General features: G+C 44.5%; 1 protein-coding gene across 5 annotated transcripts in view; it reads left to right on the top strand.

Annotated features, from left to right (window-relative positions):
- The window catches only part of ADAMTS17 (ADAM metallopeptidase with thrombospondin type 1 motif 17), a 350,286-nt gene that overhangs the window by 133,946 nt on the left and 188,688 nt on the right, over positions 1–27,652 (top strand). For all 5 annotated transcript variants that reach the window (XM_081230164.1, XM_081230165.1, XM_081230166.1 and 2 more), the window contains one exon: positions 27,524–27,629. In XM_081230164.1, coding sequence (XP_081086290.1) covers positions 27,524–27,629 — 106 coding nt within the window. The remainder of the gene's footprint in view (positions 1–27,523; positions 27,630–27,652) is intronic.

Consider the following 27,652-nt stretch of genomic DNA (forward strand, 5'->3'; position numbering starts at 1 on the left):
ACCCCTATAATTCGAATTTTGGTGCATTTAATGTTGTCCCAGAAGTCTGTGAGGCTGTCCTCAGTTCTTTTCATTCTTCTTTCTTTATTCTGCTCTGCAGTAGTTATTTCCACTATTTTATCTTCCTGGTCACTTATCCATTCTTGTGCCTCAGTTATTCTTCTATTGAGCCCTTCTGGAGAATTTGATTTCATTTATTGTGTTGTTCATCATTGTTTGTTTGCTCTTTAGTTCTTCTAGGTCCTTGTTAAATGTTTCTTGTATTTTCTCCATTCTATTTTCAAGATTTTGGATCATCTTTACTATCATTATTCTGATTTTTTTTTCAGGTAGACTGCCTATTTCCTCTTCATTTGTTAGGTCTGGTGGGTTTTTGCGTTGCTCCTTCATCTGCTGTGTGTTTCTCTGTCTTCTCATTTTGCTTAACTTACTGTGTTTGGGGTCTCCTTTTCGCAGGCTGCAGGTTCATAGTTCCTGTTGTTTTTGGTGTCTGCCCCCAGTGGCTAAGGTTGGTTCAGTGGCTTGTGTAGGCTTCCTGGTGGAGGGGACTAGTGCCTGTGTTCTGGTGGATGAGGCTGGATCTTGTTTTTCTGGTGGGCAGGTCCACATCTGGTGGTGTGTTTTGGGGTATCTGTGACCTTATTTTGATTTTAGGCAGCCTCTCTGCTAATACGTGGGGTTGTGTTCTTGTCTTGCTAGTTGTTTGGCATAGGGTGTCGAGCACTGTAGTTTGCTGGCCTTTGAGTGGAGCTGGGTCTTGGCATTGAGATGGAGATCTCTGGGAGATTTTTGCCATTTGATATTATGTGGAGCTGGGAGGTCGCTGGTGGACCAGTGTCCTGAACTCGGCTCCCCCACCTCAGAGGCACAGCCCTGATGCCTGGCTGGAGCACCATGAGCCTGTCATCCATTCAGCTCAGTAGAAAATGGAGAAAAAAAGAAAGAAAGAAAAACATAAAATAAAATAAAGTTATTAAAATAAAAAATAATTATTAAAAAAATTTAAAAAGTATTAAAAGAAAGAAAGAAAGAAAGAAAGAGGAGAGCAACCAAACCAAAAAAACAAATCCACCAATGATAACAAGTGCTAAAAACTATACTAAAAAAAAAAAAAAATCGGACAGACAGAACCCTAGGACAAATGGTAAAAGCAAAGCTATACAGACAAAATCACACACAGAAGCATACACTACACACTCACAAAAAGAGAAAAAGGGAAAATATATATATATATATCATTGCCCCCAAAGTCCACCTTCTCAATTTGGGATGATTCATTGTCTATTCAGGTGTTCCACAGATGCAGCGTACTATCAAGTTGACTGTGGAGATTTAATCTGCTGCTCCTGAGGCTGCAGGGAGAGATTTGCCTTTCTCTTCTTTGTTCGCACAGCTCCCAGGGTTCAGCTTTGGATGTGGCGCCGCCTCTGCGCGTTGGTCGCCTGAGGCCGACTGTTCCTTGCTCAGACAGGATGGGGTTAGAGGAGCAGCTGATTAGGGGGCTGTGGCTCACTCAGGCGGGGTGGTGGGGAGGGTGTGGAATGCAGGGCCAGCCTGCAGTGGTAGAGGCTGGTATGACGTTGCAACAGCCTGAGGCGTGCCGTGTGTTCTTCCGGGGAAGTTGTCCCTGGATCACGGGACCCTGGCAGTGGCGGGCTGCACAGGCTCCTGGGAGGGTAGGTGTGGAGAGTGACCTGTGCTCGCACACAGGCTTCTTGGTGGCTGCAGCAGCATCCTTAGTGTCTCATGCCCGTCTCTGGGGTCCACGCTGATAACCGCGACTCGCGCCTGTCTTTGGAGCTCGTTTAGGCGGCGCTGTTAATCCCCTCTCCTTGCGCACCAGGAAACAGAGGCAAGAAAAAGTCTCTTGCCTCTTCGGCAGCTCCAGACTTTTTCCCGGACTCCCTCCCTGCTAGCTGTGGTGCACTAGCCCCATTCAGGCTGTGTTCATGCAGCCAACCCCAGTCCTCTCCCTGCCATCTGACCTCTGAAGCCCGAGCCTCAGCTCCCAGCCCCCACCCGTCCCGGCAGGTGAGCAGACAAGCCTCTCGGGCTGGTGAGCTCTGGTCGGCACCTATCGTCTGTGCGGGAGTCGCTCTGCTTTGCCTTCTGCACCCCTGTTGTTCTCCTCCGTGGCTCCGAAGCTTCCCCCTTACGCCGCCCGCAGTGTCCGCCTGGGAAGGGGCTTCCTAGTGTGTGGAAACCTTTCCTCCTTCACAGCTCCCTCCCACAGCTGCGGGTCCCACCCCTGTTCTTTTGTCTCTGTTGTTTCTTTTTTCTTTTGCCCTACCCAGGTATGTGGGGAGTTTCTTGCCTTTTGGGAAGTCTCAGGTCTCCTGCCAGCGTTCAGTAGGTGTTTTGTAGGAGTTGTACATACATAGATGTATGTACAACATGTATGTACAACAGAAATACATAGATGTATTTCTGATGTATTTGTGGGGAGGAAGGTGATCTCCAAGTCTTACTCTTCCGCCATCTTGAAGCTCCCCCCGCCACTTGTTCTTATCCCCCCTTCTGTTCAAACGTGCTGCGATCCCTTTGATCTAGGTGAGCTGGCAGGCGCATCTGGTTCGGCTTCCAGCGTGGTCTTAAGAGTGATCCAAAGCCCACAGATGCCCAGACTTAAGGCAGAGAACGATCTGCACAAAATGGCCCCACCTCAGTGGTTATCTGGCCCTCTGCTTCGTTCCTGGGATCTATTTTGGTGTTTATGCCACAGTCCACATTGTTCTTAGTGGATGAGTCTGCAGCAGTTACAAGGAAACGGTCTCAGCGCCAATTGTTGGGTTGCTTGCTGCAGTGAGGTCAGACTGCCATCAAAGCACTCTTAAGGGTAAGGTGCAAGTTACTTTGTTAGGATGGTTTGGGGCACACAACCTCACTTGGCTGACTAGGTTGCAGACTCTGTAAGGATCTCGACTGGGCCCCAGTGTGGTGGGGCCAACAGCATCTCCAAGGCCTTCACATAGAGACTGCACGGTGCTTCTCAGAGATCCTGAGCCACCATGGGCAGAGGGGCCAGCTCGAGGGCTGAAGCAGTCTCTTGGCTGGGCCAGCCCTGAACACAAACAGAAGTAAACAGTGGGACCTTAATTCAGGCCCTGCTAATGGAAGCTGAGGTCCCTTGGAAGTAGATAGAATTCTGGACAGTTGCACTCCAGCTCTTAGACTGACCATCTCCCCAACCTACAGAGACACTCTTTTCCCACCTGTTTTAGAAACAACTCTCTGGAAGGACTTGTGATCCCCTTGACAATTACGTGGAATTTTGTACACATACCAGGTCTTTAGCAAGTAGTCATGACTGATTGGTTTGGTCTGATAGGTTTTAGAATAAGTGAGAATTGATATATTTAAAGGGGAAGGTGTAAGTCCATTGGGATGTCTGTTGTCTCAGGGCAATGCTTCTGTGACCTCAAAAGGACAATAAAAAATGTAGAACAAAATTTTTACAATGGCTTTATTCATATATAGTTTGTACAAATAATCACAAAATCACTTTATGTGATTAACTATATGAGCTGTTGATAGCTTGAGCCAAATTTTTTTTATTTTCTCCTTTAAAGTCTAAAGGCAGTGAGACAAACTTGTGTCACTGTTGTAAAAACCAAACTAGACTTTATTGGTTTCAGTGGGCATAAACCATTTCCAGTGTATTTTTGTGTATATCAAGAAGCTCTTTGTGTTATTTTAATTGAGAAGATTTGTAAACATCTTGTGGGCCACTGTTTTAAGAAAAACACATGCATTTACCCATCAAATTGGTGAAATTAAATTTGAAATCAAGAAGCATATGCTCAGTTCCTCAAAAGATTAAACATAGAGTTACTGTAAGACCCAGCAATATCACTCCTAGGTATATATACCCAGGAGAATTGAAAACATATGTCCTCACAAAAACTTGTAGATGAATGTTCATAGTAGTGTTGTTTGTAAGTAACCCAAGAGTGGAAACTACCCAAGTGTTACACAAATTGATGTCCATCCATATAATAGAATATTTTTTGGCAATAAGAAGTACTAATGCAGACTACAGAATGGGTGAATCTGGAAAATTCATGCAAAGTGAAAGAAGTCAGGCATAAAAGATCACATATTGTGTGATTCCATTTAGAGGAAATGTCTAGAACGTGGAAATCAGAGATAGTAAGTAGATTAGAGGTTGGTCCAAGCTGGAAGAAGAAGGGGTAGGGAGTGATTTCTAATGAGTACAGAGTTTCTGTTTAGAGTGATGAAAATGTTGTAAAATAGATCATAGTGATTGTACAACTTTGTGAATACACCAAAAACTATTGAAATGCACACTTTAAAGGATGAAATTTATGGTATGTGAATACCGAAGTCTCAATAAATAAAGGCTAGTAAGGCAAATAGGATGAAATGTTGTCAATTATTGATTCTAGTGGAAAGAGTAGGGCTGATCGTATTATTTTTCTTTCAACTTTTCTATATTTGAGTATATTCACAATGAATGATTCAGGGGGAAAAAGCCAAAAAAAAGCAAAGACAAGATACTGAAGATACTGTATGTTTTGGCTGCAGCCACTGAGGCACCCTCATTTGGGATGGATTTATTTGAGCTGCAAAAAAAAAAAAAGACACAGGAGGAACTGGTTGACCCTCAGAGAACTGAATGTTTCCCATTTTCGTTGGGGGTTAGTCTGACCGTAGTTGAGGAGTCTCCTGGTAGAGAGGCCTGGCATGGACATATGTTTGTTGTCCATTTTGAAGAGTGTTCAAGGCCACACTCTTAGTCCATCAGATTAATAGTCCTGGTTAAACAAATGAATGGATGGATGGTTGGACGATAAGACCCTGTGCATCAGAAATTATCATGGCAGTGCATTAGGAATAGATCATGAACCTTGGACACAAGGACATGCACGTAGGTCTCAGTTTCCTCCTCTGCACAGTGGGAATAATAATTGTACCTGCCTCATAAAATTGTTGTGAGGCAACATGTGTAAAGTGCTTATCATAATTTCTGGCATACATTATTTAAAAAGGTGTTATGTCCTAATGTTCAGTGGAAGATAGAAAGAAAGGGATGGAGAGAGAAGGAAATTAACAGAATGGCTCATATGCTGCATGAAAGGAGCATTTGTAACTTCAGAATGCTTCTGGAACTCTAGTGGCCCCCAGGTTAGATGAAGAGGCCCTTTACTTCTACCTGGAACAAAGTGTTCTTTCCTTGGCCATCTCCTGAAAGTGAAGCTGCCATGATTTCTCCCTGGCCTCTTTCCTTATCTGCCTCCCTTGACCCACAGGAGGATGTGGACTGAGCACACCTGAAAGATAGTTCTGGGAATCACTCTGGCACACTGGGAGCCAGTTTGCGTCTATCTGCCATCAAGACATTGGGTTTGAATGGGAAAAGCCCTCTCTAAGGACAGTAATCGCCTTATGTAGGGGCAGGGTTATGAGGAGTTTTTTTTTCCTCGTTCTTTAGTGCTTTTGAGAATTACTACTACTTCTTTCATTACGGAAAAAGGTTTTTAAGAATATTTTGACTTTGCGTGTGGGATGACATTTTACAAACAGCTTTATTGGAATAAAATTTACATACCATAAAGTTCACCTTTTTATACACTTCAGTGCTTTTTAGTGTATTCACAGACTTGTGCAACCATCACCATAAGTACGTTTTAGAGCATTTTCGTTACCCTAAAAAGAAACCCTGGGCCTATTAGAAGTTACGCCACATTCTCTCCCCACCCTCACCTCAACAAACTGCTAATTTACTTTTTGTCTCTATGGATTTCTTTATTCTGGACATTTCGTCTAAATAGAATCATACGCTATGTGGCCTTTTGTGGCTTCTTTCATTTAGCATAATGTTTTCAAGGTTCATCCATGTTTTAGCATGTATCAGCACTTCACTTCTTTTTATTGCTGAATAATATTCCATTGCTTGGATATACCATATTTTGTTTATATATTCTCAGTTGATGGGCATTTGGGTTTTTTCTACTTTGGGGATATTATGAATAACACTTCTGTGAACATTCATGTATGAGTTTTGATGTGGACAAGTTTTCAGTTCTCTTGGATCTATAACTAGGAGTGGCATTGCTAAGTCATATGCTAACTCTATGTTAAACATTTGAGAAACTGTCAAACCATTTTCCTAAGTGTCTGTACCATTTTACATTCCTACCAGCAATAAAGGAAGGTTTTAATCTCTCTTCATCCTTGATAACACCTGCCTTTTTAATTATAGTTTTGATGGTGGGTGTGAAGTTGTATCTTATTGTGGTTTTGATTTGCTGATACCTGATAGCTAATGATGTTGAATATATTTTCATGTGCTTACGGGCCATTTGTATATCTTCTTTGAAAAAATGTCTACTTAGCTCCTTTGCCCATTTTAAATGGGGTCATTTTCTATTTATCATTGAGTTGTAAGAATCCTTTATATATTCTAGATACAAGTCCCTTATCAGATAAATAATTTGCAAATATTTTCTCCCACTGAGGGGGTTGTCTTTCTGTTTTAGTCATGATATACTTTGAAGCATGGACGATTTTAACTCTGATGAAGTTCAGCTTATCAGTCTTCTCTCCTCACTTGTATTTTTGGTATCAGACCTAAGAAATCATTGCCTAATTCAAGGCCATGAAGATTTACTCCTATGTTTTCTTCTAAGATTTTTATCATTTTAGCTCTTATATTTAGGTCTGTGGTACACTTGGAGTTGATTTTTGTGTCTGAATGTGGTAGGGGTCTAAATTCATTTTCTTGCATGTGGATATTCAATTGGCCCAGCACCGTTTGTTAAAAAGACTCTTCTTTTTCCCCTTGAATTATCTTGGCCGGGATGACAATTTGGTCGGAAAACCCAGACAGTTATTTTCTCCAGTGGAATATGGGGCATCTTATTTCTTTTTCCCTTTCAAAAAGTTGTTTTCTGAACTATAATCAGGTTAATTCACCCCCAGGATAAGTCCCCATTGACTAGTTATAAATTTATTAACTCTTCCTCTTGAAAATAGTGTTTTCTGCCTCAGGAAACTGATTTTATTAATTTTTAGAATTGTGTTTGATGAAATACACAGGAGGCCTAAAGCATGAAGACAGCATGACCTCAGAAGAGAACAGAAGAACATGAATGTTTCCAAGGAGTGCATTGTAGATTTAATCTTAGAAATATATTTATTCAATTTTTATGAATTCACCTATTTCTAAATCTGAGAAAGCTTTGTGTAAAAAGTTCTCTTTCCCTTTGAAGCACAGGGAAGTTATCAAGCTTGCCTGGAGCATCACAACCCAGCAGAGCTGGCCCTTAGAGGCATCCAGGTACCTTGGCAGACACAGGCAGTGTCAGGGCAGGTAAAAGCATCCCAAAAAGGGGGTTCCTTGAACCTATTTTTGAAGGGAGTCAGTCCAAAATCCAGGTTGAAACTGGGTCGGGTGAGGGAGACCAGAGCAAGAGTGAGGAGATACAGCATGATTCCAAATATTTTAAGGGCACATAATGGCTCTTGTGGCCCAGCTGCATCCTTGCCCCCAACACATATAGAGAGAGTGGCCCCTGAGATCACTAAAGGTGGTGCTTTCCAAGTCCCCAGCTGGTTATTCCTCTGTCTTCAGCTTTCCGACTGTCATGTTGATAAAAGCATTTAGAGACTCAGCACATCTTTACACTGGCAACTAAAGCTCCTGATAATTGTGAAATGGTTACATGCTTCTTGGCACAGAGTTTTTGCTTGATAAATACTTCTTGTTAACCTCTTTTTTTAAAATTTGGACTTGGTCAAAATAATTGTGGTGATAGATAATATTTGTTCAATGTTTACTGTGTGAAAAGTGCTTTACTTCCCTTATTCATTTAATCCCTAGCCCATGAGGTAGGTATTCATCTCATTTTACAAATGGGGAAAAAGGATTGGAGAGATTAAGTAAATGCCATAATCACCCAGGTGGTAAGTGGCAGAGTGGGATTCAGACGCAGACCCGAGTCCAGAGCCTGCCTGCCTCACCCCCTCAGATCTGCTGGCCCAAAGGGAAATTTACCTGTGGTTTACTTCCCTAAGAATGGCCAAGGGAGCCAAGGTTATGTTGGAAGCAGTGACTGCTAAGTCAGCTTTGCCTGAATCAGCACAACCCTGGTTTTCTTGGAGGGAGTCAGGTGACACCCTTAATTGTGAATTCATAACTCTGAGTTTGAGACCAATCCTCAGAGGAATGGGGTCTCTTGTGGGGTTCACTGGCTATCCTGCCAGTGGCACATGACGTCTTTGACATCTGTATCTTCTAGCAGGAGAATGGAAATCCACTAGAAGCTCCTTTAAGGGAGGTCCATTTGCCCTCAGTTATAGAGCAGCCCAGGGGCCTTATGAACCATCCTTTACATCTGGGGAGGGACCTCTGCTGCCTTTATCACACACACCAGATCAGCCAAAGACTTCCCTGGCTATCAGCTTGAGGGACAGTGATGACCTGTACAGGCCTCCTAGAGGCCTCCACATTCCCTGATGGCTGTGTAAATACTCCTTGTGGAGTTATCTGTGCTGGAGGAGCTCAGATAATGAAGAAGGAGAGTCGGTCGTAATCTGAAATCAAGGCTAGAAGTGAGGTTCCCACTGCTGTGACATTGAGGCAGTCACAGGGCTGTAGTTATAAAAGGAATGCCAGATATTTGGGCCTGAAGCCATTTGGTAGATGTTCCAGACAAGATCCAGACATGAAATCTAAAAAGGAGTCCAGGAAAATCGTCATCTCATCTCATGAGCAGCTGATCCTCTGCGTCAACATCTTGCTTTGCTTTGGGAAATTTGCCCCACCACCTTCTGGTTTGATTCTTGTGTTCACTAGTCCATCTGATTTACTGTTGCCTCTGTATTCCAAACGCAGTCATGGGGGCTGTCTTTGGCTATAGCCAGAGCCTGCCCAGCACAGTGTGGGGGTCAGGAAATAGCAATTTGCATTCTTGGGTTATTATGTTTTTGAATGGAGATCTTCTGTTTAGAGGGTTGGAGTTAATATTTATTTCATGATACCAAACTGAGATGCAAAAGATCAATGGAACAGTGGAATGGAATGGGGCAGTTCTATCCCCCTAAGAGACAATTATGTTTGCAGGGGAATAATGAACTTGTCACAGAACAATGTCACAGCAAACCCACACTTCTCCATGATGTCGTTGTTCCCATGGTGATAATCTAGGCCTGTCTCAGAGGAAGTCTGAAGCTTATTTGGAATTGGGGGGTGACTGGTTAAGGGTGGTACCATTAAGAAACGATTTCAGTGGATAAAGAAGATGTGGCACATATATACGATGGAATATTACTCAGCCATAAAAAGAAATGAAATTGAGTTATTTATAGTGAGGTGGATGGACCTAGAGTCTGTCATACAGAGTGAAGTAAGTCAGAAAGAGAAAAACAAATACCGTATGCTAACACATGGATATGGAATCTTAAAAAAAAAAAAAAAGGATATGAAGAACCTAGGGGCAGGACAGGAATGAAGACGCAGACGTAGAGAATGGACTTGGGGACATGGGGAGGGGGAAGGGTAAGCTGAGACGAAGTGAGAGGGTGGCATGGACATATATACACTACCAAACATAAAATAGATAGCTAGTGCAAAGCAACCACATCGCACAGGGAGATCAGCTCATGCTTTGTGACCACCTAGAGGGGTGGGATAGGGAGGGTGGGAGGGAGATGCAAGAGGGAGGGGATATGGGGATATATGTATATGTACAGCTGATTCACTTTGTTATAAAGCCGAAACTAACACACCATTGTAAAGCAATTATACTCCAATAAAGATGTTAAAAAAATAATAAATAAAAAGCAAAAAAAAAAAAAAGAAACTATTTCAGGATCCTATGTGGGTGGCAGCCTAGGCAGATGAACCTAGAATGTTCTGTGGTTTTCAGTACTGGGAAGAGTGGATGGTAGCCAGGCCAGCAGTTTGGTTAAGAGATGCCGAAAAAATGTGTGGGATGCCATGTTCTCTCAGAAGATGGTCTTGAAAGACATCTATTTTTAGAGGGATTTTCCCTGCGTTGTCTCCAACTTTTGTTTAGTTGTTTTTGTTAGACCAAGACTGAGAACGATTTATGGAAAAACAAAGCTCTGCTCTGTTTTGTGCTGGTGGGCACTGCTGTGAGGTGTCATCAGGGGGTGTGTGCTGTGGAGGGGATGAAGCAGGATAAGTGCCCCCTTGACCTTCAACTTGAAGCTGACAGAGTGGATATTGACATACATTTTCTGAATGAGAATGGCAGTTTGTGGAGAACAAAACCAACAAATGGCTCTTATATTGTTTTTACTCTTATTAACCTCCCAAAAATCCATTTTTTAAAAATAAATAAATAAATTTATTTATTTATTTTTAAATTTATTTATGGCTGTGTTGGGTCTTCATTGCTGTGTGCGGGCTCTCTGTAGCTGTGGCGAGTGGGCGCTACTCTTTTGTTGCAGTGCACAGCCTTCTCATTGCAGTAGCTTCTCTTATTGTGGTACACGGGCTCTAGGTGTGAGGGCTTCAGTAGTTGTGGCACTCAGGCTCAGTAGTTGTGGCTCACGGCCTCTAGAGCACAGGCTCAGTAGTTGTGGCGCACGGACCTGGTTGTTCTGCAGCATGTGGGATCTTCCCAGACCAGGGCTCGAACCCATGTCCCCTGCTTTGGCAGGCTGATTCTTAACCACTGTGCCACCAGCGAAGCCCAAATCCATTTTTTAGGAATACTTATTTGCAGAAAACAAAGATAGTTTATAACAAATGTCAGTGTGTACTTTGCTGAGTGAAGTCCAGTTCCACATTTAATTCCTAGACACCAATAAAAAGCTCCAAGATATAATAAAGGTCCTACAGTTAAATGCAGCCCCAGGGGAAGAGGTGGGCCCTTGTCAAAACAGAAGAGTGGTTTCTTCTTAGAGTTTGTGTGTATATTGTAACACTCAGGATTAAATACTTGTAAATCATATATATGTATGAATATGCTTATATGCATATCCCATGTCCCTCAGATTTTTATTTTTTGTCTTTTGTTTTTAGATTCTTTATAACCACAGTGTCCAATTTAAGTTGAATACTTAATTCAGGATGTTTTCTCAAGAAAGCACCTGCACCTAATTAACGAAGTCCACCTTTCACCCTTGTGTTACCTTGGCTGCTCTTTTTTTTTTTTTTTTTTGGTGGGGATGTTACTTTATTATTATTTTAATTGTAGTAAAATACAAATAACATAAAAGTTACCATCTTAACTATTTCTAAGTGTACAGTTTAGTAGTGGTAAATATATTCACATTGATTTGCAACCAATCTTTGGAACTCTTCAGCTTGCAAAACTGAAACTCTATACCCATTAAACAACTCTTCATTTTCCCTGTCTTCCAGCCCCTGTCAACCACCATTCTACTTTCTATTTTCTAAGAGTTTAAGTATAATCATAAGGCATTTTTCTTTTAGTAACTGGCTCATTTCATGAGCATAATGTCAAGGTAACGTGTCAGAATTTCTTTCCTCTTTAAGGCTGAATAATATTACACTGTATGTATATACCACATTTTCTTTATCCATTCATCTGCCAATGGACATTGATGTTGATACCACCTCTTGGCTGTTGTGAATAATGCTCCTATGATTAATGAATATACAGCTATCTCTTCAAGACTCTGCTTTCAATTCTGTTGGATATATCCAGAAGAGGATGTGCTGTATCATATAGTAATTTCTAATTTTTAATTTTTGAGGAGCAATGTTGCTTATTAACTGAGCTTCAGAGAGGTCAGTCCTCTCCACTGACTCTAAAACTGATAGCTTTTCATGGGTACTGCACTACTGGGCAGGGCAGGGGATGTGTATACCCCCATTAAAAGTAATGTTGTTGGTGAATAATGGCAGCTAGACCCTTACTCATTTACTCCGTGAGTCAGTCAGTTGAGGTCTGGCAAAGGAAAGCACATTCTACAAAATGTTGGTTATCACCTTCTGAGGAATGCTTGGGTAACCCCTGAGGGCTGAAGGATAATTTTCCCAGGACCTTTTGCTCTGACTTGGCTGTCCAGAGAGGATTTTTTTCCTAGGGAATGTCCTTCATTATATTCTGGGATTCCTGTGTTTTAGTGTTTTTAACTTTTTTGAGGTTATGGACCCCTTCGGAAATTTGATGAAAGCTGTAAACCTTCTTGCAAGAAATACACAGATACATACCAAACTTTGCACAGTTTCAAGGGTTAAAGACATCTGTGTTAGAGTCTTTTGGGTTTATGTTTTAATAGAAAACTCCCTGGACTTTGAACAGTAGTTGGCAGACTTCTCCTTCAGCCCCTGGAATGCATTATGCACAGTCCTGGCTGTGTGTGTGTCTCCCCTGCCTGCCTCCCGTTCCCTGAGGCAGGGCCCCCCTCCCTCAGAGCGGTTAGAGGGAGGATCTGCAGCCAGATGGCCTGTCGTCCTTCCTGGTTGCAGCGCAATCCTGGGAAAGTGACTCACCCTCTTCATGCCTCCATTTTCTTACCTGTATGTGAGGATGAGGATAACATCTCTTCATAGGGTGGTAGTTATACGTGTGCACACGTGTGTGTGCATATGTGTATGTGTGCGGACACGGGTATGCACACGTTTATGCACGTGTTTGTGTGTGTGTCAGGGGTCGCAGGCATTCCTGTCAGCAGGACCAGTCGGCTGGGGCTCGCCGAAATACAGCCTGGTTCTTCCGGGGTATAACCACTCCTCAACGTCTTCACAGCTCTCAAATTTTCGAGACAAGCCAGATCTCTCTCAAATGGCCTTTATACCAATTTATACTCTATTCGTTCACAGCATCTGAGTCTTTAAGCCTGATAACCTTTAGGTTTTGCCAGCATGCTGAGTGTTAATTGCTATCTTCTAGGGATTTTATCCTGCATGCCTCTGACTACTAGTAAGGAAGAGTATCTTTTCAATCTTTGCTTGGTCATATGAGTTGAAAATATCTTCCTTGTGTCTGTCCTTTGTCTTTAACTTTGCTTATGACTTTTGTCACATAGACATTTTTTTTGTGGATTTAGCTAGGTAACTCAGCCCTTTCCCTTCTGATTTCTGCTTTTTAGGTCTTGTTTTAAAATACTTTCACTATTGTAAAATAATAATGACATTCACCTACATTTTCTTCTGACCCATTCAAAGTTTTATTTTCACATTTGTACATTTACTCTATTTAGAGTTTATTTTTGTGTGTGTGGTTCGAGGTGGGGGATTTAATTAGCTTATTTCCCTGTGGATCAACTATTGTCCCAGCACCATTAATTGACTAGTCTATCATTTTCTGGTTATCAGATATTTTAAGAAGAGTCAGGAAATCTGAATTCTGTGTAGCATCTCCTAATTTCTAATTGTTGGTGTTTGGTTAATTTTTTTTTTTTACATACTTAATAGTCCAAACAGAACATTTCTATAGTCCAAATTCTTCTGTGGCCACCAGTTTGCAGCCTCTGGTGTTAAGTTTAGCATGAGGGCTCTGGTCCAAAAGACCTGAGACAGAATCCGAGCTAGACCTCTTTGACCTTGGGTGAGTTGTTGACTTCTTAGGGCCTTAGTTTCTCATGAGTATCATGGGGATAATAAATAGTATTTATCTCATCAGGTGACTGTAAGTATAAAATGAGATAATGACAGGAAATCTTTAGCATGGGGTCTGGTACACACATGGTAAGTGTTTTTTTTCTTTTTGCTTTTTGTTTGTTTTTCACATCTTTACTGGAGTATAATTGCTTTACAGTGGTGTGTTAGTTTCTGCTGTATAACAAAGTGAATCAGCTATACATATACATATATCCCCATATCTCCTCCCTCTTGCATCTCCCTCTCACCCTCCCTATCCCACCCCTCTAGGTGGTCACAAAGCACTGAGCTGATCTCCCTGTGCTGTGTGGCTGCTTCCCACTAGCTTTCTATTTTGGTAGTGTATATATGTCCATGCCACTCTCTCACTTCATCCCAGCTTACCCTTCCCCCTCCCCGTGTCCTCAGGTTCATTCTCTACATCTGCGTCTTTAGTCCTGTCCTGCCCCTAGGTTCTTTATAACCTTCTTCTTCTTTTTTTTTTTTAAGATTCCATATCTATGTGTTAGCATACGGTATTTGTTTTTCTCTTTCTGACTTACTTCACTCTGTATGACAGTCTCTAGGTCCATACATGGTAAGCGTTTGATAAATGTTAGTGTCATCAGCATCCTCATCTTGATCCTCACCATTTATTCCTTCCTGTTCCAGTCAATTTCTTAAGCAGCAGAGGATGCTGTTTTATGAAGATTATAAGTTGGTAGGGTTGGTGTGCATTCACTTATTCATGGAACTTATTGAGGAACTGTTCAACCTACATTAACCCATGTCAGTTATGAAATAGTGTATGGGTTCTGGCTCAGAGATGCTTAGCATCCCTTCAGACATAAGATTTGGTCAGATGCCTGTATTGCAAGAAGATGGGGCTCCTGGTGCAGTAAAAGTATCATGATGGGCTCTGAGTACCTAGAAGGGGAAGGGGGTGTGTCTGGGCAGGATCAGGGGGGAATCAGTGGAAGAGAGGACACTTGAATCTGGACTTTAAAGGACTCATTGGAGTGGGGAGAAACAGAAGAGATGACCTCTAAGGAGATACCACAATAATCAAAGCTTAAAGTAAGTGGTGACAAAGTTCTGGACTTGGGACCAAGGAGAAAGGAACATATTCCAGAGTCTGAGCAGCATAAAATGGCAGTACTTGATGGTTACTGAGATGGGGTGGAAGGGGAATGGGAGGGAGAGAGAGAGAGAGAGGTTGACCAGGTCTGCAAGCTTTTGAACTTCGAGGGGTGGAAAACTTGGGAAGACTCAGTTTGGGGTGGTGAATCCTGTTTGGTGTGACCTGAGTCTGAGGCAAGTATAGGACTGCTGGCTGGCCAGCCTTGGTGGGATGCCACAACAGAGCTCGAAGGATCACCTGGTCCTGGGGATGGAACGTGGGGACCATCATCATCATGGAGACAAAATGGAAATGTATGAAATTGTTTAAAAGATGAAGAACGTTGTTTATTCAAAGACAGACCTGACATTCATGCTTTTTATGTAGTCCGGGATAATCTTGAAATCCAAGGTAGTTGCTCTGATCTGAATGTTTATGTTCCCCTAAATCTATATATTGAGATCCTAATCCCCGAGATGATGGCAGTAGGAGGTGGAACCTTCAGGAGCTGATTAGGTCATAAGGATGGAGCCCTCATGGTTGAGATTAGTACTGTTATAAGAGAGACCTCACAGAGCTCCCTACCCCTTCTGTCATATGAGGACACAACAGGAAGACTCTCTCGCAGAGGAGAGCCCTCACCCCCAACCATGTTGGCACCCTAATCTCAGAATTCCAGCCTTCAGAACTGTGAGTAATACATTTCCGTGGTATTTTGTTGCAGCAGCTTGAAGGGACTAAGATAGTAGCCTTTGGTAATGAGCCTGTGTCCATAAGTGTAATGCAGTGAAATGTTTAACCCAAAGCCATACCATCCACTCTCTGCCATGTCCTGGGGACATCTCCCCAGTCTGGGTGTCTTCCTTATCTGCTGATTGTCCTGCCACAGACTCGCCTGTTTCCTCTCACTGTGCTTGGGGCCCACCTGACTTCATGGTGCTGCTCTCATCAACATTCCTTTCTAAGTGGCTAACTTTTGTTTTTAAGTAAAATGGAATGCCATCATTTTTGCATCTTATCAGCAGAGGCAGAGCCCCACCCAGGCCTCTCTAGGCCAACCGAAGGGGAGTTTCTCATGGTAGATTGACTTTAGCTCACAAACGCTGAGTCAACACCCAAATGACAGCCAGCTTCCTGTGTGAGGGTGACTTCTTTAGTTGAGGGGCTGTGGTGTCCTGCCAGCAGGGGATTTACAGACTTGTGTTCAGAAGCTGGTGCCCAGAACTACCCTGGGGCCTGGCCTGACCTCCCCCAACCCTAGCTTGAGAGCCAGCCCACCCTAGAGGGGGCTAGAACAAAGCACAGATTGGAAGTGCCCTTGGTGCTGCTGTTGACCTTCATCCCAGGGTCTCACTCACATTCCACATTTCATCCCCAGGAGGATGATTTTGCTGGGCTAAGCATTTAGCAAGAGACATGGTTTCTTAATCATTCTGAGAAAGCTTTTCTTTTTCTTTGCTAACTTGGCAAATATTTCTATGCATGGCCTTGTATTTTATTCTTCCTGTAGAAATACAGCTATTAGTATGAGAGGGAGTGAAGCTGTTATCAAGTCCGCTTCAGGCAAGTTTCAAGAACATAGGGTCATTGGAAGACAGGAAGACAGTAAAGGAGACTTATAGGAGACAGGAGACAGGACTTATAGGAGACTTATAGGAGACTTATTGGAAGACAGGAAGACAGTAAAGGAGACCAGCTTGTATGGTCTAAGAAATACAGGTAATACAGGTAAAGTCTGGTGATACAGATAAAAGCAGATCTTGACTAGTTAATACCACTTTAACTAACTAATTAATAGGACTATGATTTGATCAACCTAAGACCTTGAATCCTCTTAAGACAAACTCTCTTTCCCAGCATTATTGAGCTATCATTGATGAAACTGTAAGATATTTAAAGTGTACCACTTGATCATTTGTGAAAGGATTCCCCCCATGGAGTTTTTTAACATAGTTACTTTGGGGGGTGGGGGGTGGATGAGAACATGTTTTAAGTTCCACTCTCTAAACAAATTTCAATTATACAATACAGTGTTGTCAACCATAGTCACCATGTTATACATTAGCGCCTCAGACAAGACAAACTCCTATCATCTAAATTGGCCAGTAATCTTAACCAATTTCAGATTGTTTAGTCAGGTCCATACTCTCCTTTTTCACTTGTATGTGCACCTCTTTTATTTTAAAATTTTATGGAAGCATAATTTACATAAAAACAAGCATATCTAGGTGTACTGCTCAGTGAATATTTGAAACTGAGCTCTCTGTGTAACCAGAACCCAGATCCAGTGATCAGAGAGTACCAGCCCCTGGGAAGACTCACTCATGCCACTTTGGTGTCCACTCCCTCTGGGGAAACCATAAACTGAGCGTTTTAATAACGTGGTGGATTTTTATAAGGTGGACATCTATGTGACTGTCCCCCGGGCAAGCACTCCATCAGCCATGAGGATGCCTCTCCCTGGGCCCCACCCCAGGCTCCCCTCTCTTCCCACAGGTAACTCGATGTTTGTAGTGACAGCTCCCTTGGTGTTTTCAACTTTGTGCTCTTGTGATTTTCGAATGAGTCAAGGTGAAAAGAGCAGCAGTGTTTGTGTTCCTGGCTTGCTAAGTTTGGCCCTTTACACCCAGAATACTGGTTGCTACTGGTTCTGCTATTATTGAGAGTCACTGAGCAGAAACGGCAGCAACGCTCCCTTTCACTTGTTTGACAGCAATCTGGGGGACTCCTGTGCTCCTGGTGAGGCTCACAGTTTCCCACCAAGACCCAGAAGGTTGGTTCTCCTTGTGAGAGTTGTCTCTCTCACCAGGGCCTCCTTGGAATTCTTTTGAAACTGACTCTTCCCTCAAAGGCTATGTTTATGAGCTTTTTAAAAACATTTTGTGGGGACTGGGAATTTCCAAAGAGTCCCCTGCAAATAGAGGTGCTGGTGCTGTGAATGATGTGCATCTACATTTGACACATGATCGTCTTCCCACTTCTCTCCCAGGTGTCTCCACAGGGATCCCAGCTCCAATTCACATGGCACCCCGTTGCCAAATGGCTGAGGATGTCACCTCCGTGCATCCAAATGCAGCTGGTTGAGATGTTTTGTGATTTTAAATACAGAACTATCAACACCTCTTTGAGCTCCCCACTGGGACTTCTCTACCAAGCGTTTTCGTATCTGTTTTCAACTACATGCTTGTACAACTCTCCAGATCAGTTTCTTGTTATTAAACTATGTTCTAAACAGCAAGCCTGGTCCCACGGTGTGTTGGGCAGCTCTGGTGTCCTGTAGCACATGAGGATGAAGAGTTTGGTGGCCACTGTTCTTGTCTGTTTACCCACGTGAGCCAGGGGGACACAGGGCACTTCTGTCTGTACCCAGGTTACACCCTGGGTGTACTAGTCAGGTCAGGTGGCCATGACAAAATACCCAGTCTGGGTGGCCTACACAGTAGACATTATTTTCTCAATTCTGGAGGCTGGAAGTCCAAGATCAGGGTGCCATCAGGGTTGGTTTCTGGTGAGTCCTCTATTCCTGACTTGTAGATGGCCACCTTCTCACTGTGTCCTCACTTGTGCTCTGTGTATGTGGGGGAGAGAGAGAGCGAGCTCTGATGTCTTTTCTTCTTATAAGGACACCAGTCATACTGGATTTGAGCCCTACCCTTATGACCTCACTTAACCTTAATTACCTCTTTAAAGGCCCCATCTCCAAACACGGTCACACTGGGGGTTAGAGCTTCAGCATCTAGGTTTGGGGGTGACACAGTGCTGTCCACAACACTGGGCATGATTAAAATGCATGACATCACCCTTACCAGCTGCCAGCCACCTTGCCTTCTTCCCAGCTCCAGCTGTCATCATGATTTGGTGGTTTTCCCTCATTCCCTGCCTATGGCTGCTCTTCTAAATTGAATTCCGACAGGACTGTTGAGAGAGATTATGACTCAAAGATCACAGTCTGAGTGCTCCTCTTCCCAGGTAGCACTTGAGTTTCTGCAGGGCACACTTACATACACTCTCAGATATGCTTTTGGGATATCTGGCCCTGTGGAAGCCTTAGTTGTCTCATTTTCCACATCACACATGACCAAGATAATTTTTAAGGAAAACACATCATGCCCCCTGCTCCCCAAACCCCAACTTTCCCAAGGGAGAGGGAGGACATCCTAACCCCCAGTGAAGGGAAAATTTGGTAGTGAGAGAGGGAGATAGAGGAGTCTTAAAGCTGTGGAAGGAGGACTAGCAAAGTTCCTTTGTGAATTATTGACAAAAATAAATGCTAAATGGTGAAGTTGATGAGAAAATGTGACTGTATTAAAACTTCTGAATTTCACTAGGGTCCCTTACTGTAGGAGTGTGGACGTCCACTTCATAGCGCCAGCTTACAGAAATATGGTCTGGTGGTGGCTGCCCAGGACCATGTGTAGGCATGCACATTCATGTGTGCACATGCAGAAACCCACATGTGTGCATGTACACACACGAGAGGTTGCCGAGGTGCAGACACCAAGCAGCCTTGGTAGGTATCATGCTATAGAATGGCGAAAGCTAGAAGACGGGTCTGTTACCCTCTCTCATGCTCAGGGAGCACACTCAGGGATTCAGAGGTCTTTGAAATGGAACTCGAAGGCTTGCATCACTTCTGCACTCACGGGTGCTGCCAGCAAGCTCCCACATGAGGAGCTAGCCATGGCCAGAGTACCCAGAAATGTTTGCTGAGTGACCAAAAGTGAGAATGAGGGCACGGTTCTGTGAGGGGGGTGGTCCTGTGCTGTGAGAGTCGACCCAGAGCAGGGAACTGAGGGTGCGGGGAAGCAGCAGGGGACTCAGGGCAAGCTCCATTTCTAGTCTCCATTGTCTGCTCTCCCAAGAGCCTAGATCTGGACACAGGTCAGTGGGGCAGGGGTCTTTTAGAGACCCCAGCACCCACCCTTCAGGCCCTGAGCTTGATTTATAAAGTCTCTGCTGACCTTTCCACCTGCCTCCCTGTCTTCTTGCTGGAATGGTATTCTTGGGGCTTGGCCTGCACTGCTTTTGTTCACCTTAGGATCTCGTGCCTGGCATGACGCTGTAACGTACAGGCCGTTAGGAAACACTGCATGAAGTATTTGTCAAAATAAAAGGGTTTCGGGCTTCCCTGGTGGCACAGTGGTTGAGAGTCCGCCTGCCGATGCAGGGGGCACGGGTTCGTGCCCCAGTCCGGGAAGATCCCACATGCCGCGGAGCGGCTGGGCCCGTGAGCCATGGCCACTGAGCCTGCGTGTCTGGAGCCTGTGCTCCGCAACGGGAGAGGCCACAACAGTGAGAGGCCCGCGTACCGCAAAATAAATAAATAAATAATAAATAAATAGATAATAAATAAATAAATAAAAGGGTTTCAAGGATCTCCGCACAGACCTCCCTCCTTTGATGTCCTGAGGTGAACCTGCTGGGGGCCCTTTCTGGTGAGCATCTGGTCCTGGTGCAGAAGCCACTGAGCCTCTGTGGTGCAGAGCCACTGAGGCCCTCCAAGGAGCGGCACCTTGGTCATTTGAGGACTCCCGTCTGCTCCCTGGGGATCCCCTCCCCCCAGACACAAGTGCCATCCTGCCTGGAAGGTAGGAAATCTGCACGACGTCTCCATGCATTTGGCTCAAGCTGGCTGTGGTCTGTTGAATGTCAACAGTTATTTATTTCTCTTCCCTCCCCATCTCCCAGTATGTTTTGGTTTCCACAGAGTGCAGCAAACCGTTGGGATAAACTTTTTTGCTTCCAATTTGTAAACCCCAGGGGGAATTGACTGCTCCGTTTATACTTCACTCACTCAATTCATCTTGTAGGAGCTGCAGCTTTAGCCCAGCTACCCTTGAGTCCTCTGTGGGGACTTTCTGTGTGCTTCCCTCATCAGGGGTGGCATCTCTTCCTAAAGCTCTAGATCCTGGAGATGCCTGGGACGCCCAGAGTGAGGGCATGTTTGTTCTAAGCGGGGGTGCAACACAGCACACGTGGTCTTTCCTGGCTCTGACCACAATCAAGAACCTCCCCCACACCCCATACACACACACACACACACACACAAAGCAGCAACTCATGTGGCATTTGAATTGGCTACATGAGGTAGCCTGTGGCACAGAGGCTGCTGGGATGGTTACCAGTTAGCAGGAAACCATAATACAGGGGGGATGGCTGGGCAGCTTCCTTGGGGATGTATCAGCACATTCATTGCTTGGCTTGGAACGTCACACCTCCCCACCTCACTCCCAGCCCTGACCCGGCCATTCTCCTTTGGGGTGGGGCAGCAGGGGGAGCCTCTCTGCATTGGTGAACACACTGACGTGGGATTTTTTTCCCTCGCTCATGCCTTTGGTGTTACATCTGAGAAGCCTTTGCCTTCCCCAAGGTCAGAGAAATTTAATTGTTTTCTTCTAGGAGTTTTATGGTTTAGCTCTTATGTTTAGGTCTATAATCCATTTGGAGTTCATTTTTGTATATGATCTAAAGAAGGGTATCTGACATCATTCTTTTGCATGTGGGTATCCATTTGTTTCAGCACCATTTGTTGAAAAGACTCTTCTTTCCCCCCACTGGATGGTCTTGGCACCGTTGTCAAAAGTCAATTGACTATAAATGCGAAGGTTTATTTCTGGACTGTTGGTTCTGTTCAGTTGATCTAAATGTCTATCTTTATGCATGTAGCACACTGCTTTGATTACTCTAACTTGGTACTAAGTTTCAAAACTGAGCATGTGAGCCCTTCAATGATCAGACTTGGAAGCTATTACCTTCACGCTTTGTCTATTTACCACTTCACTTAACCTTGAGTAAGTTGCTGAGTTTTCAGTTTGTCAGTGTTCTTCTCGGTTAGATAGGTGTTAGGCACGGACATTTTTGAATTGCAGTGGCAGCTTCTGCAGTGCCCATGTTTAAGGAGGGAACCAGTGCCCCTTTTTATGCCATTGCCCCCTCCCCTGTCCATGGTGTAGGGACAAAGGTCTTGACTAACTCATCTTCCTTCCACTGTGACTGACCCCAAGGGACCCAGAAGAAGAGAAGCAGGGAGACAGGGAGTCCTACTTGCGGTGGAATTGTTAAGACAAGGCTGGGTCTGGGAGGGATTATCCAGCTATGCCCCTGGGGGATGGAGGCATTGAGCTGGGGCAGAAAGCCATGGACAGCCTGGTCTGGAAAGCAGTGCTCCACAGTCCCAAGTGGTGGGACCACCGTCTCCTGCCCTTACCATTAACATGCTTTCCCAATTTGTTAGAAACTATACCTGTCCTTCAGCATATATGGGGCTCTGTCTACTCTGTGCAGAATCCTTGAGGGGATTAGTGACTTACAGTGACCCTGTGAACCACTGAACTCAGAGAACACAGAAGCAAAATTGCAGAGGAGAAGGGCCTGAGTCAGTTAAATAATTTAGGTAGTATAGAGTCAGGAAATATAAGCAGGATATATAGGAAATGTAAGCTTAAATGAAAATTGAATTTCCTTGTTGCAACTGATAAAGACTTCATTGTGCCTGAGAATAGGACATGATTTTTGAGAATACAGCTAATTTTACTCATTCATGGTTTCTGCATGTGTGAATTCACCTACTCGTTAAAGTTTATTTGGAACTCCAAAATCAATACTAACAGCACTTTTGTGGTCATTTGCAGACACATGCAGAGTGGTGAAATATTTGAGTCACCCAACAGGTACGTTCCCAGAAGATATCAAACAAGGCAGTATTTTGCCATCTTGTTTCAGCTCTCATGCTGTGAATAAACATCCTTTTTGAGGTCTGACACCTTGTTTTTCGTATTTTTATGCTTTTTGTGTTGATTTTGCTGTTTTGAATGGCCTCCAAAGATAGTGCTGAAGTGCTGTTTAGTGCTTGGAAGCTCAAGAAGGCTGCCATGCGCCTTGCAGAGAAAAATACTAGATGAGCTTCATTCAGGTGTGAGTTATAGGACTGTTGGCTCTGAGTTCAATGTTAATGAATCAACGATATATATTGAGTAAGGTGTCTTTAAACAGAAACACGCATAAAACAAGGTTATGTGTCACTTGACAAAATGTGACCAGAGGCTCACAGGAACCAAATCCTGTATTTCCCCTAGAACCAATGGTTCTATATTCCAGCATTCGGGGTTCATGGTGAATTTTTAGAATCTAAGTACCGTGAGTAACAAGAATAGACTGTAGTTACTTTTCACTTGTCACATCCTGGGCTCTAAGACATTTGTTTCTAATGCCGTTCACAAATTCAAATCATACCTCCAACCACTTAGTGAGTTTCCAAGAGCACAAGAACTTGTGGATGAGCCTGAATATGAAACTCAATTTCAACCACTGTGATTGCCGTGAGAATAGATGTAAATTGCCTTCTCGTAATAGGCAGCGTGGTGTGCCAGTGATAACCATGATGGTGTTGGCTTGTTGAGCAGCTGGTGGAAGAAATTTGACTGTCTCTCTCAGAGGCAGAGCCTGAGAAGGTCTGAGTAATGGGCAACAGGGCCAACAGCTGTAAACTGTTTACACAGACAATTTGCTGGATAAACCAGAGTTTATACAGTTGGGTGTTGTTTATTCCTTAAATCTAGAAAGGATCATATGGTCAACTCTGAATTTAAGAATTATGTGCTTACACCACATACTTTTCTACCAAAAAAGAAAATAATTAAACCTCCTCACCCAATTTGTTCCCCAAGCTTGTGCTCCTACGAAGAAAAAGAAAAGAATGGAGAAGAGAGAGTGTCCACACTGAGTTGATTTGCCTGGGAAGGTGGGTCAGGAGGCTCTGGTGGATGTGATCTGCTTTGGGATGAATTAAATATACTTCTTCAGGCATCAGAAAAACACTTTACAGCCCTTCATTTCTACCTCCAGTGTTTCAGACTTTTGCTTCCCTAATCTGTGCCAGGGTTATAGTAGAGGTGGAGAGAGTTGCCCTTAGGATACAAGCACACACTCAATTATGTGTTGACTATAAACTTCCTTCATTATCTGCTGCCTTAAGGGCTGTACACTCAGAATCAAAATCCGGAGGGTTTTTGTTGTTGTTATTTTTTTTTAATTAGTTTCTCACCTTGGCCTCTGCTATATGTCACCTTGAATAAATGAAATATAACCAGTAACTTTAACTTTCATAGTGAGTACACATTCAATGTACTAGGTTTAAGCCAAAAAAAGAAGAAAAAATTTAAAGATCTGTAATGACTTCACCATGTCCTAGAGGTAACTACTGTTAATGTGGCTGCACATATCCCTCGAGTCTTTTTATCTTTAGGATTAAAAACATTTGGACTTAAACACATGAAACCTTTACTGTATCCCACCCACATCTCAGCATAAACACACGTGACGATTTACAAAAATCTTCTAAATCCTCCAAGCTTTTCGTCTTCGCTGGTTACCAAAGCTTTGGTGCAGGAGGCCCAGGGTTTGCCTGGGGGAGCATGGGTGTTGGAGAAAGATAACCCTACATTTGTACCCAAGTCTGGGCCCTGATCAGCTACATAACTGGATGCTGAGCCTTCATTTCCCTGTCTGTAAAGTGGGGCCAGTAATACCTTCCAAATAAGGGAGGACCAAGCATGCAGAGCAGCGCTTGCCTGTGAAGAGAACCGTAATAAATGCCAATTGCCTTTCTGCTTTGCTTTTGTTCCAAGGAGCTCTGAAAACGTGGAATTGATGTTTTTTTTAAATTTCAAAAATAAGTTCTACTCTTATTTCTCTGGTGGAGAATTTTAAATCATGGAAGACTGAAACCATTGAAAGAACCACTCTAGGGTCTGAGAAATCCTTGCTATCTGTGTGGGGAATTCCAGTTACTTAAGAAGGTCCCTCTGCTTCCACAGCTTCAGCATGGACATTAACAGAACCTGTGTTTACAGACTTCCTTTCTTTAATTAAAAGAAAAAAATCAGTGCAGAGAACACTGGTTTTTCCTCATTTCTAGACAAGTGCTGAGGTGGGATTGGGCAGGGTTTCCAGGTTGGTGCCTTTGCAGCCTGACGAGTTGGGGTTTCTCTGCGTCTCCATCACACTCTCCTCTCTAGACTGCTGTTTCTTTCCAGAAAACATGGAGTAGTGGTGGGCTTTGTTTTCCGCTGCAGCTCCTGGTTTAATTACCATCTATTCCCTGCAGCTCTTACTTTTACAACAATCTGGGATTCTCTCCAGACTTTGTTTTGTGAGTTCTAAGCATTTTCACACCGTCGCTCGTAAACACACAAGCTCCCGTGCTCCATTTTTCTGGGCCATTTTTGTTGACGTATTTTGCCTTGCTCGGTTTTATGACTGGGCTATTCACGATTGGAATAAACCTTTAAAAGCACTAGACCTTAATCCACCTTTGTGTGAAAGCATTTCTTATAAATAAACTAATGCTTTGTTTTCTAGTAAGAAAAAAAATCATATGCACCTGGAAAAATTAAAATGCAATTATTGGAAGGCCTTCTACTTAGCTGTTTCCCTAGTGTTGTATGTTACCCAATTAGAGTGGAAACTCAGGATGCCTGTTCCGGGTGCCGAGTGTAGCCGAGGCCAGGGGATGTGTTTCTGCGGCATTTAAAGTCTGCTGGTTCAGCAGGCGCTTTTGGGACAGTGAGCTCAGCACAGCTGGCCTTGGATGTCTCTCTTTCCCCCTCACCAGACAACTCCTCCGGGGTGAGCACATTTGATTGTTTCTGATTGATTCATTGACCCAGGAGGCTGGGTATGGCTGGGTGTGCGTTTGAGTGTGTGTGTGTGTGTGCGCGCGGCATGCGTATGCCATCAGTGCCATGTGGAAGCACTCCGACTACTCACTGCTGGACTTTCTGCAGCAACCCACAAAGCATTTTTAAACAAAACCGTAATAATGACCTCAACGATATCAGAAAGGGCAGATCGTGTCTTTCCTCCTTCCCATAGTCTGCATTGCTGGATTATGATGCCCATATGCAAAAAAACACATCTTGAGGCCAAATAACATTTCCTTTTTTTCTTTCTTTTTTGTAAAAAAAAAAAAAAAAAAAAAAAAAATTCTTCAACCTTGGCCAAGTGTGTTGCATGCTTCCAAATAAAAGCAGATACGTTCTGTGGTGCCCAGCTCAGTTTGCTGAGTGTGAGTTGAGCCCTTGAGCCGGGGTGTGCAAGCTTGTCTGCCCCTTGCAGGGGTTGCGGGGGAGTGCCCTGTGTGTGGCTGAGGTCCGCCCCAGCTTGATTTTGATGTCAACAAATAGGATGTTGGTTTAGGTCTTTGGGAGCAGGGAGGGAGGTTCATTTTTAATTAATTAATCCCCCTGTTCATTCTCCTCTGCCAGCTCCTTCCCTCCCCGGCTCCTGTGCCTGCAGGGCCGCTGTCAGCTTCTGATATACTTCCGGCACATTAGTGAAAGGGAGCAGCGTGCAGCCTGGCAGTGGGTAGTGTCTCTTGGTGGAGAACAGGTGCCCTCACTCGGGTGGCCACAGCCCTTCCAAGGCACAGGGCTGGCGGGCAGAGTCCCTATCCACCTGGTCACCAGGCACCAATAGCCAGTGCACACCTGGCTGCCGGGCCAGCAGAGCCACTGCCCGCCCCACACCCCTTGTGAGCTCACAGCGAGGGCAGCACTGAGCCTGCTCAGGCATATGGCCCCCTGTGCCACCAGCCACTCATTCATTTCACAGGGTATAGTGAGGAGTCAGACGCCACCAGTACTCAAGTTCCATCCCAAGCCCTTCGGGGTCCGTGGACTCCGGCTTTTGTTGAGATATGTCCTGGGGGTTCCTGGATGGGGTCGTGGTGATATCCTTCCTGGGTGCAGAGCTAAGAGGGAGTGTGGAGAGCTGCCGTGGGCAGTATCAGCCCTGGAGTGTCAGCCTGGAGACGTGTGGCCTGTGCACAGCTGATGCCCAGCGTTCTTCAGCTGTGCCTGGTCCGTCCAAGGCCCCCATCCTGTTCACACGCGCCTCTCTGCCGTAATAATCTCTCTCCCCTGGAGCACTGCCATCGTCCACCAGAGGCTGGCAGCCTCCTGTCCTCTGTACCCAGCCCCCTTGCTCACACCATTTTCCTGAGTCTGGTACCCACCCCTGGTTGCCTTCATCTTCCCGTCTCAGGGAAGGTCCTTGGGCCCCGTCATGTTTGTGCAGAGTTGAGGGAGTTGGGCCGTGGGACCCATCCTCCCGAATGGCTTCCAGGCCCGTACTCTTCCAGCGTCTTTCGTTGCTCCTGGGCCCCGGTCTCGTCCTCCTCAGGGCTCCTGAAACATTTTTCTGAACATTCTGCACCTTCTGTGGCCTGCTCTCTGTGAGTCCCGGTCCCGATCCGAGCTCACCCCCTGAGAGCATTAACCCTAATAAGGCCGGGACTGGGTGAGAGAAGGAGGTGCCCAGGATGTGAAATTTGAGGAGGCCCTCCATCCTTCTCAGGGTCGGCTCCTGAGAGGGAGACCCTCCTTGAACCTTGTGCACTGGGTGCCTCGACTTTTTGGCCTCACCTGGTCCCAGCCCTGGATGCTGAATTTGGACAGGTCTGGCTCAGCATCCCAGCACGAGGTGCCAGTCCAGGTGACCTTGGGAAAGTTACCTTTTCTCTCTGAACCCCAGTTTCTCTGTTGCCTCCATCCCGGGTAACGAGGACTTCATTAGATAATCTGTGTAAACCACTCAGCACGTTGCCTGACGTATGTTAAATGCTTGAGAGATGTTTGTGGTTGTTAATACTATTATTATTATTATTATTATTAGGCGAATACGAAAGCATCACACACCAGCCAGTCTCCATATGAGCTCTGGAATGACAGGTCCAGTCCCATGGTCATCCTCGCCCCCGTTTGCCCCTCTTGATGATGTGTGATGTTGACCATGTGGATTTGCCCTGCGAGGTCAGGGCCTCGCACATTCTGAAGAGGATGTGTTTTGTGTCTCTGCTGCAGGAATTGCTTACTTAGGAGGTGTGTGCAGTGCTAAGAGGAAATGTGTGCTTGCCGAAGACAATGGCCTCAATTTGGCCTTTACCATCGCTCATGAGCTGGGCCACAAGTAAGTATCAGACTCTGGATTGT

Source organism: Mesoplodon bidens (assembly GCF_964165515.1).
Source record: "Mesoplodon bidens genome assembly, chromosome: 3".
Classification (NCBI taxonomy): Eukaryota; Metazoa; Chordata; class Mammalia; order Artiodactyla; family Ziphiidae; genus Mesoplodon; species Mesoplodon bidens.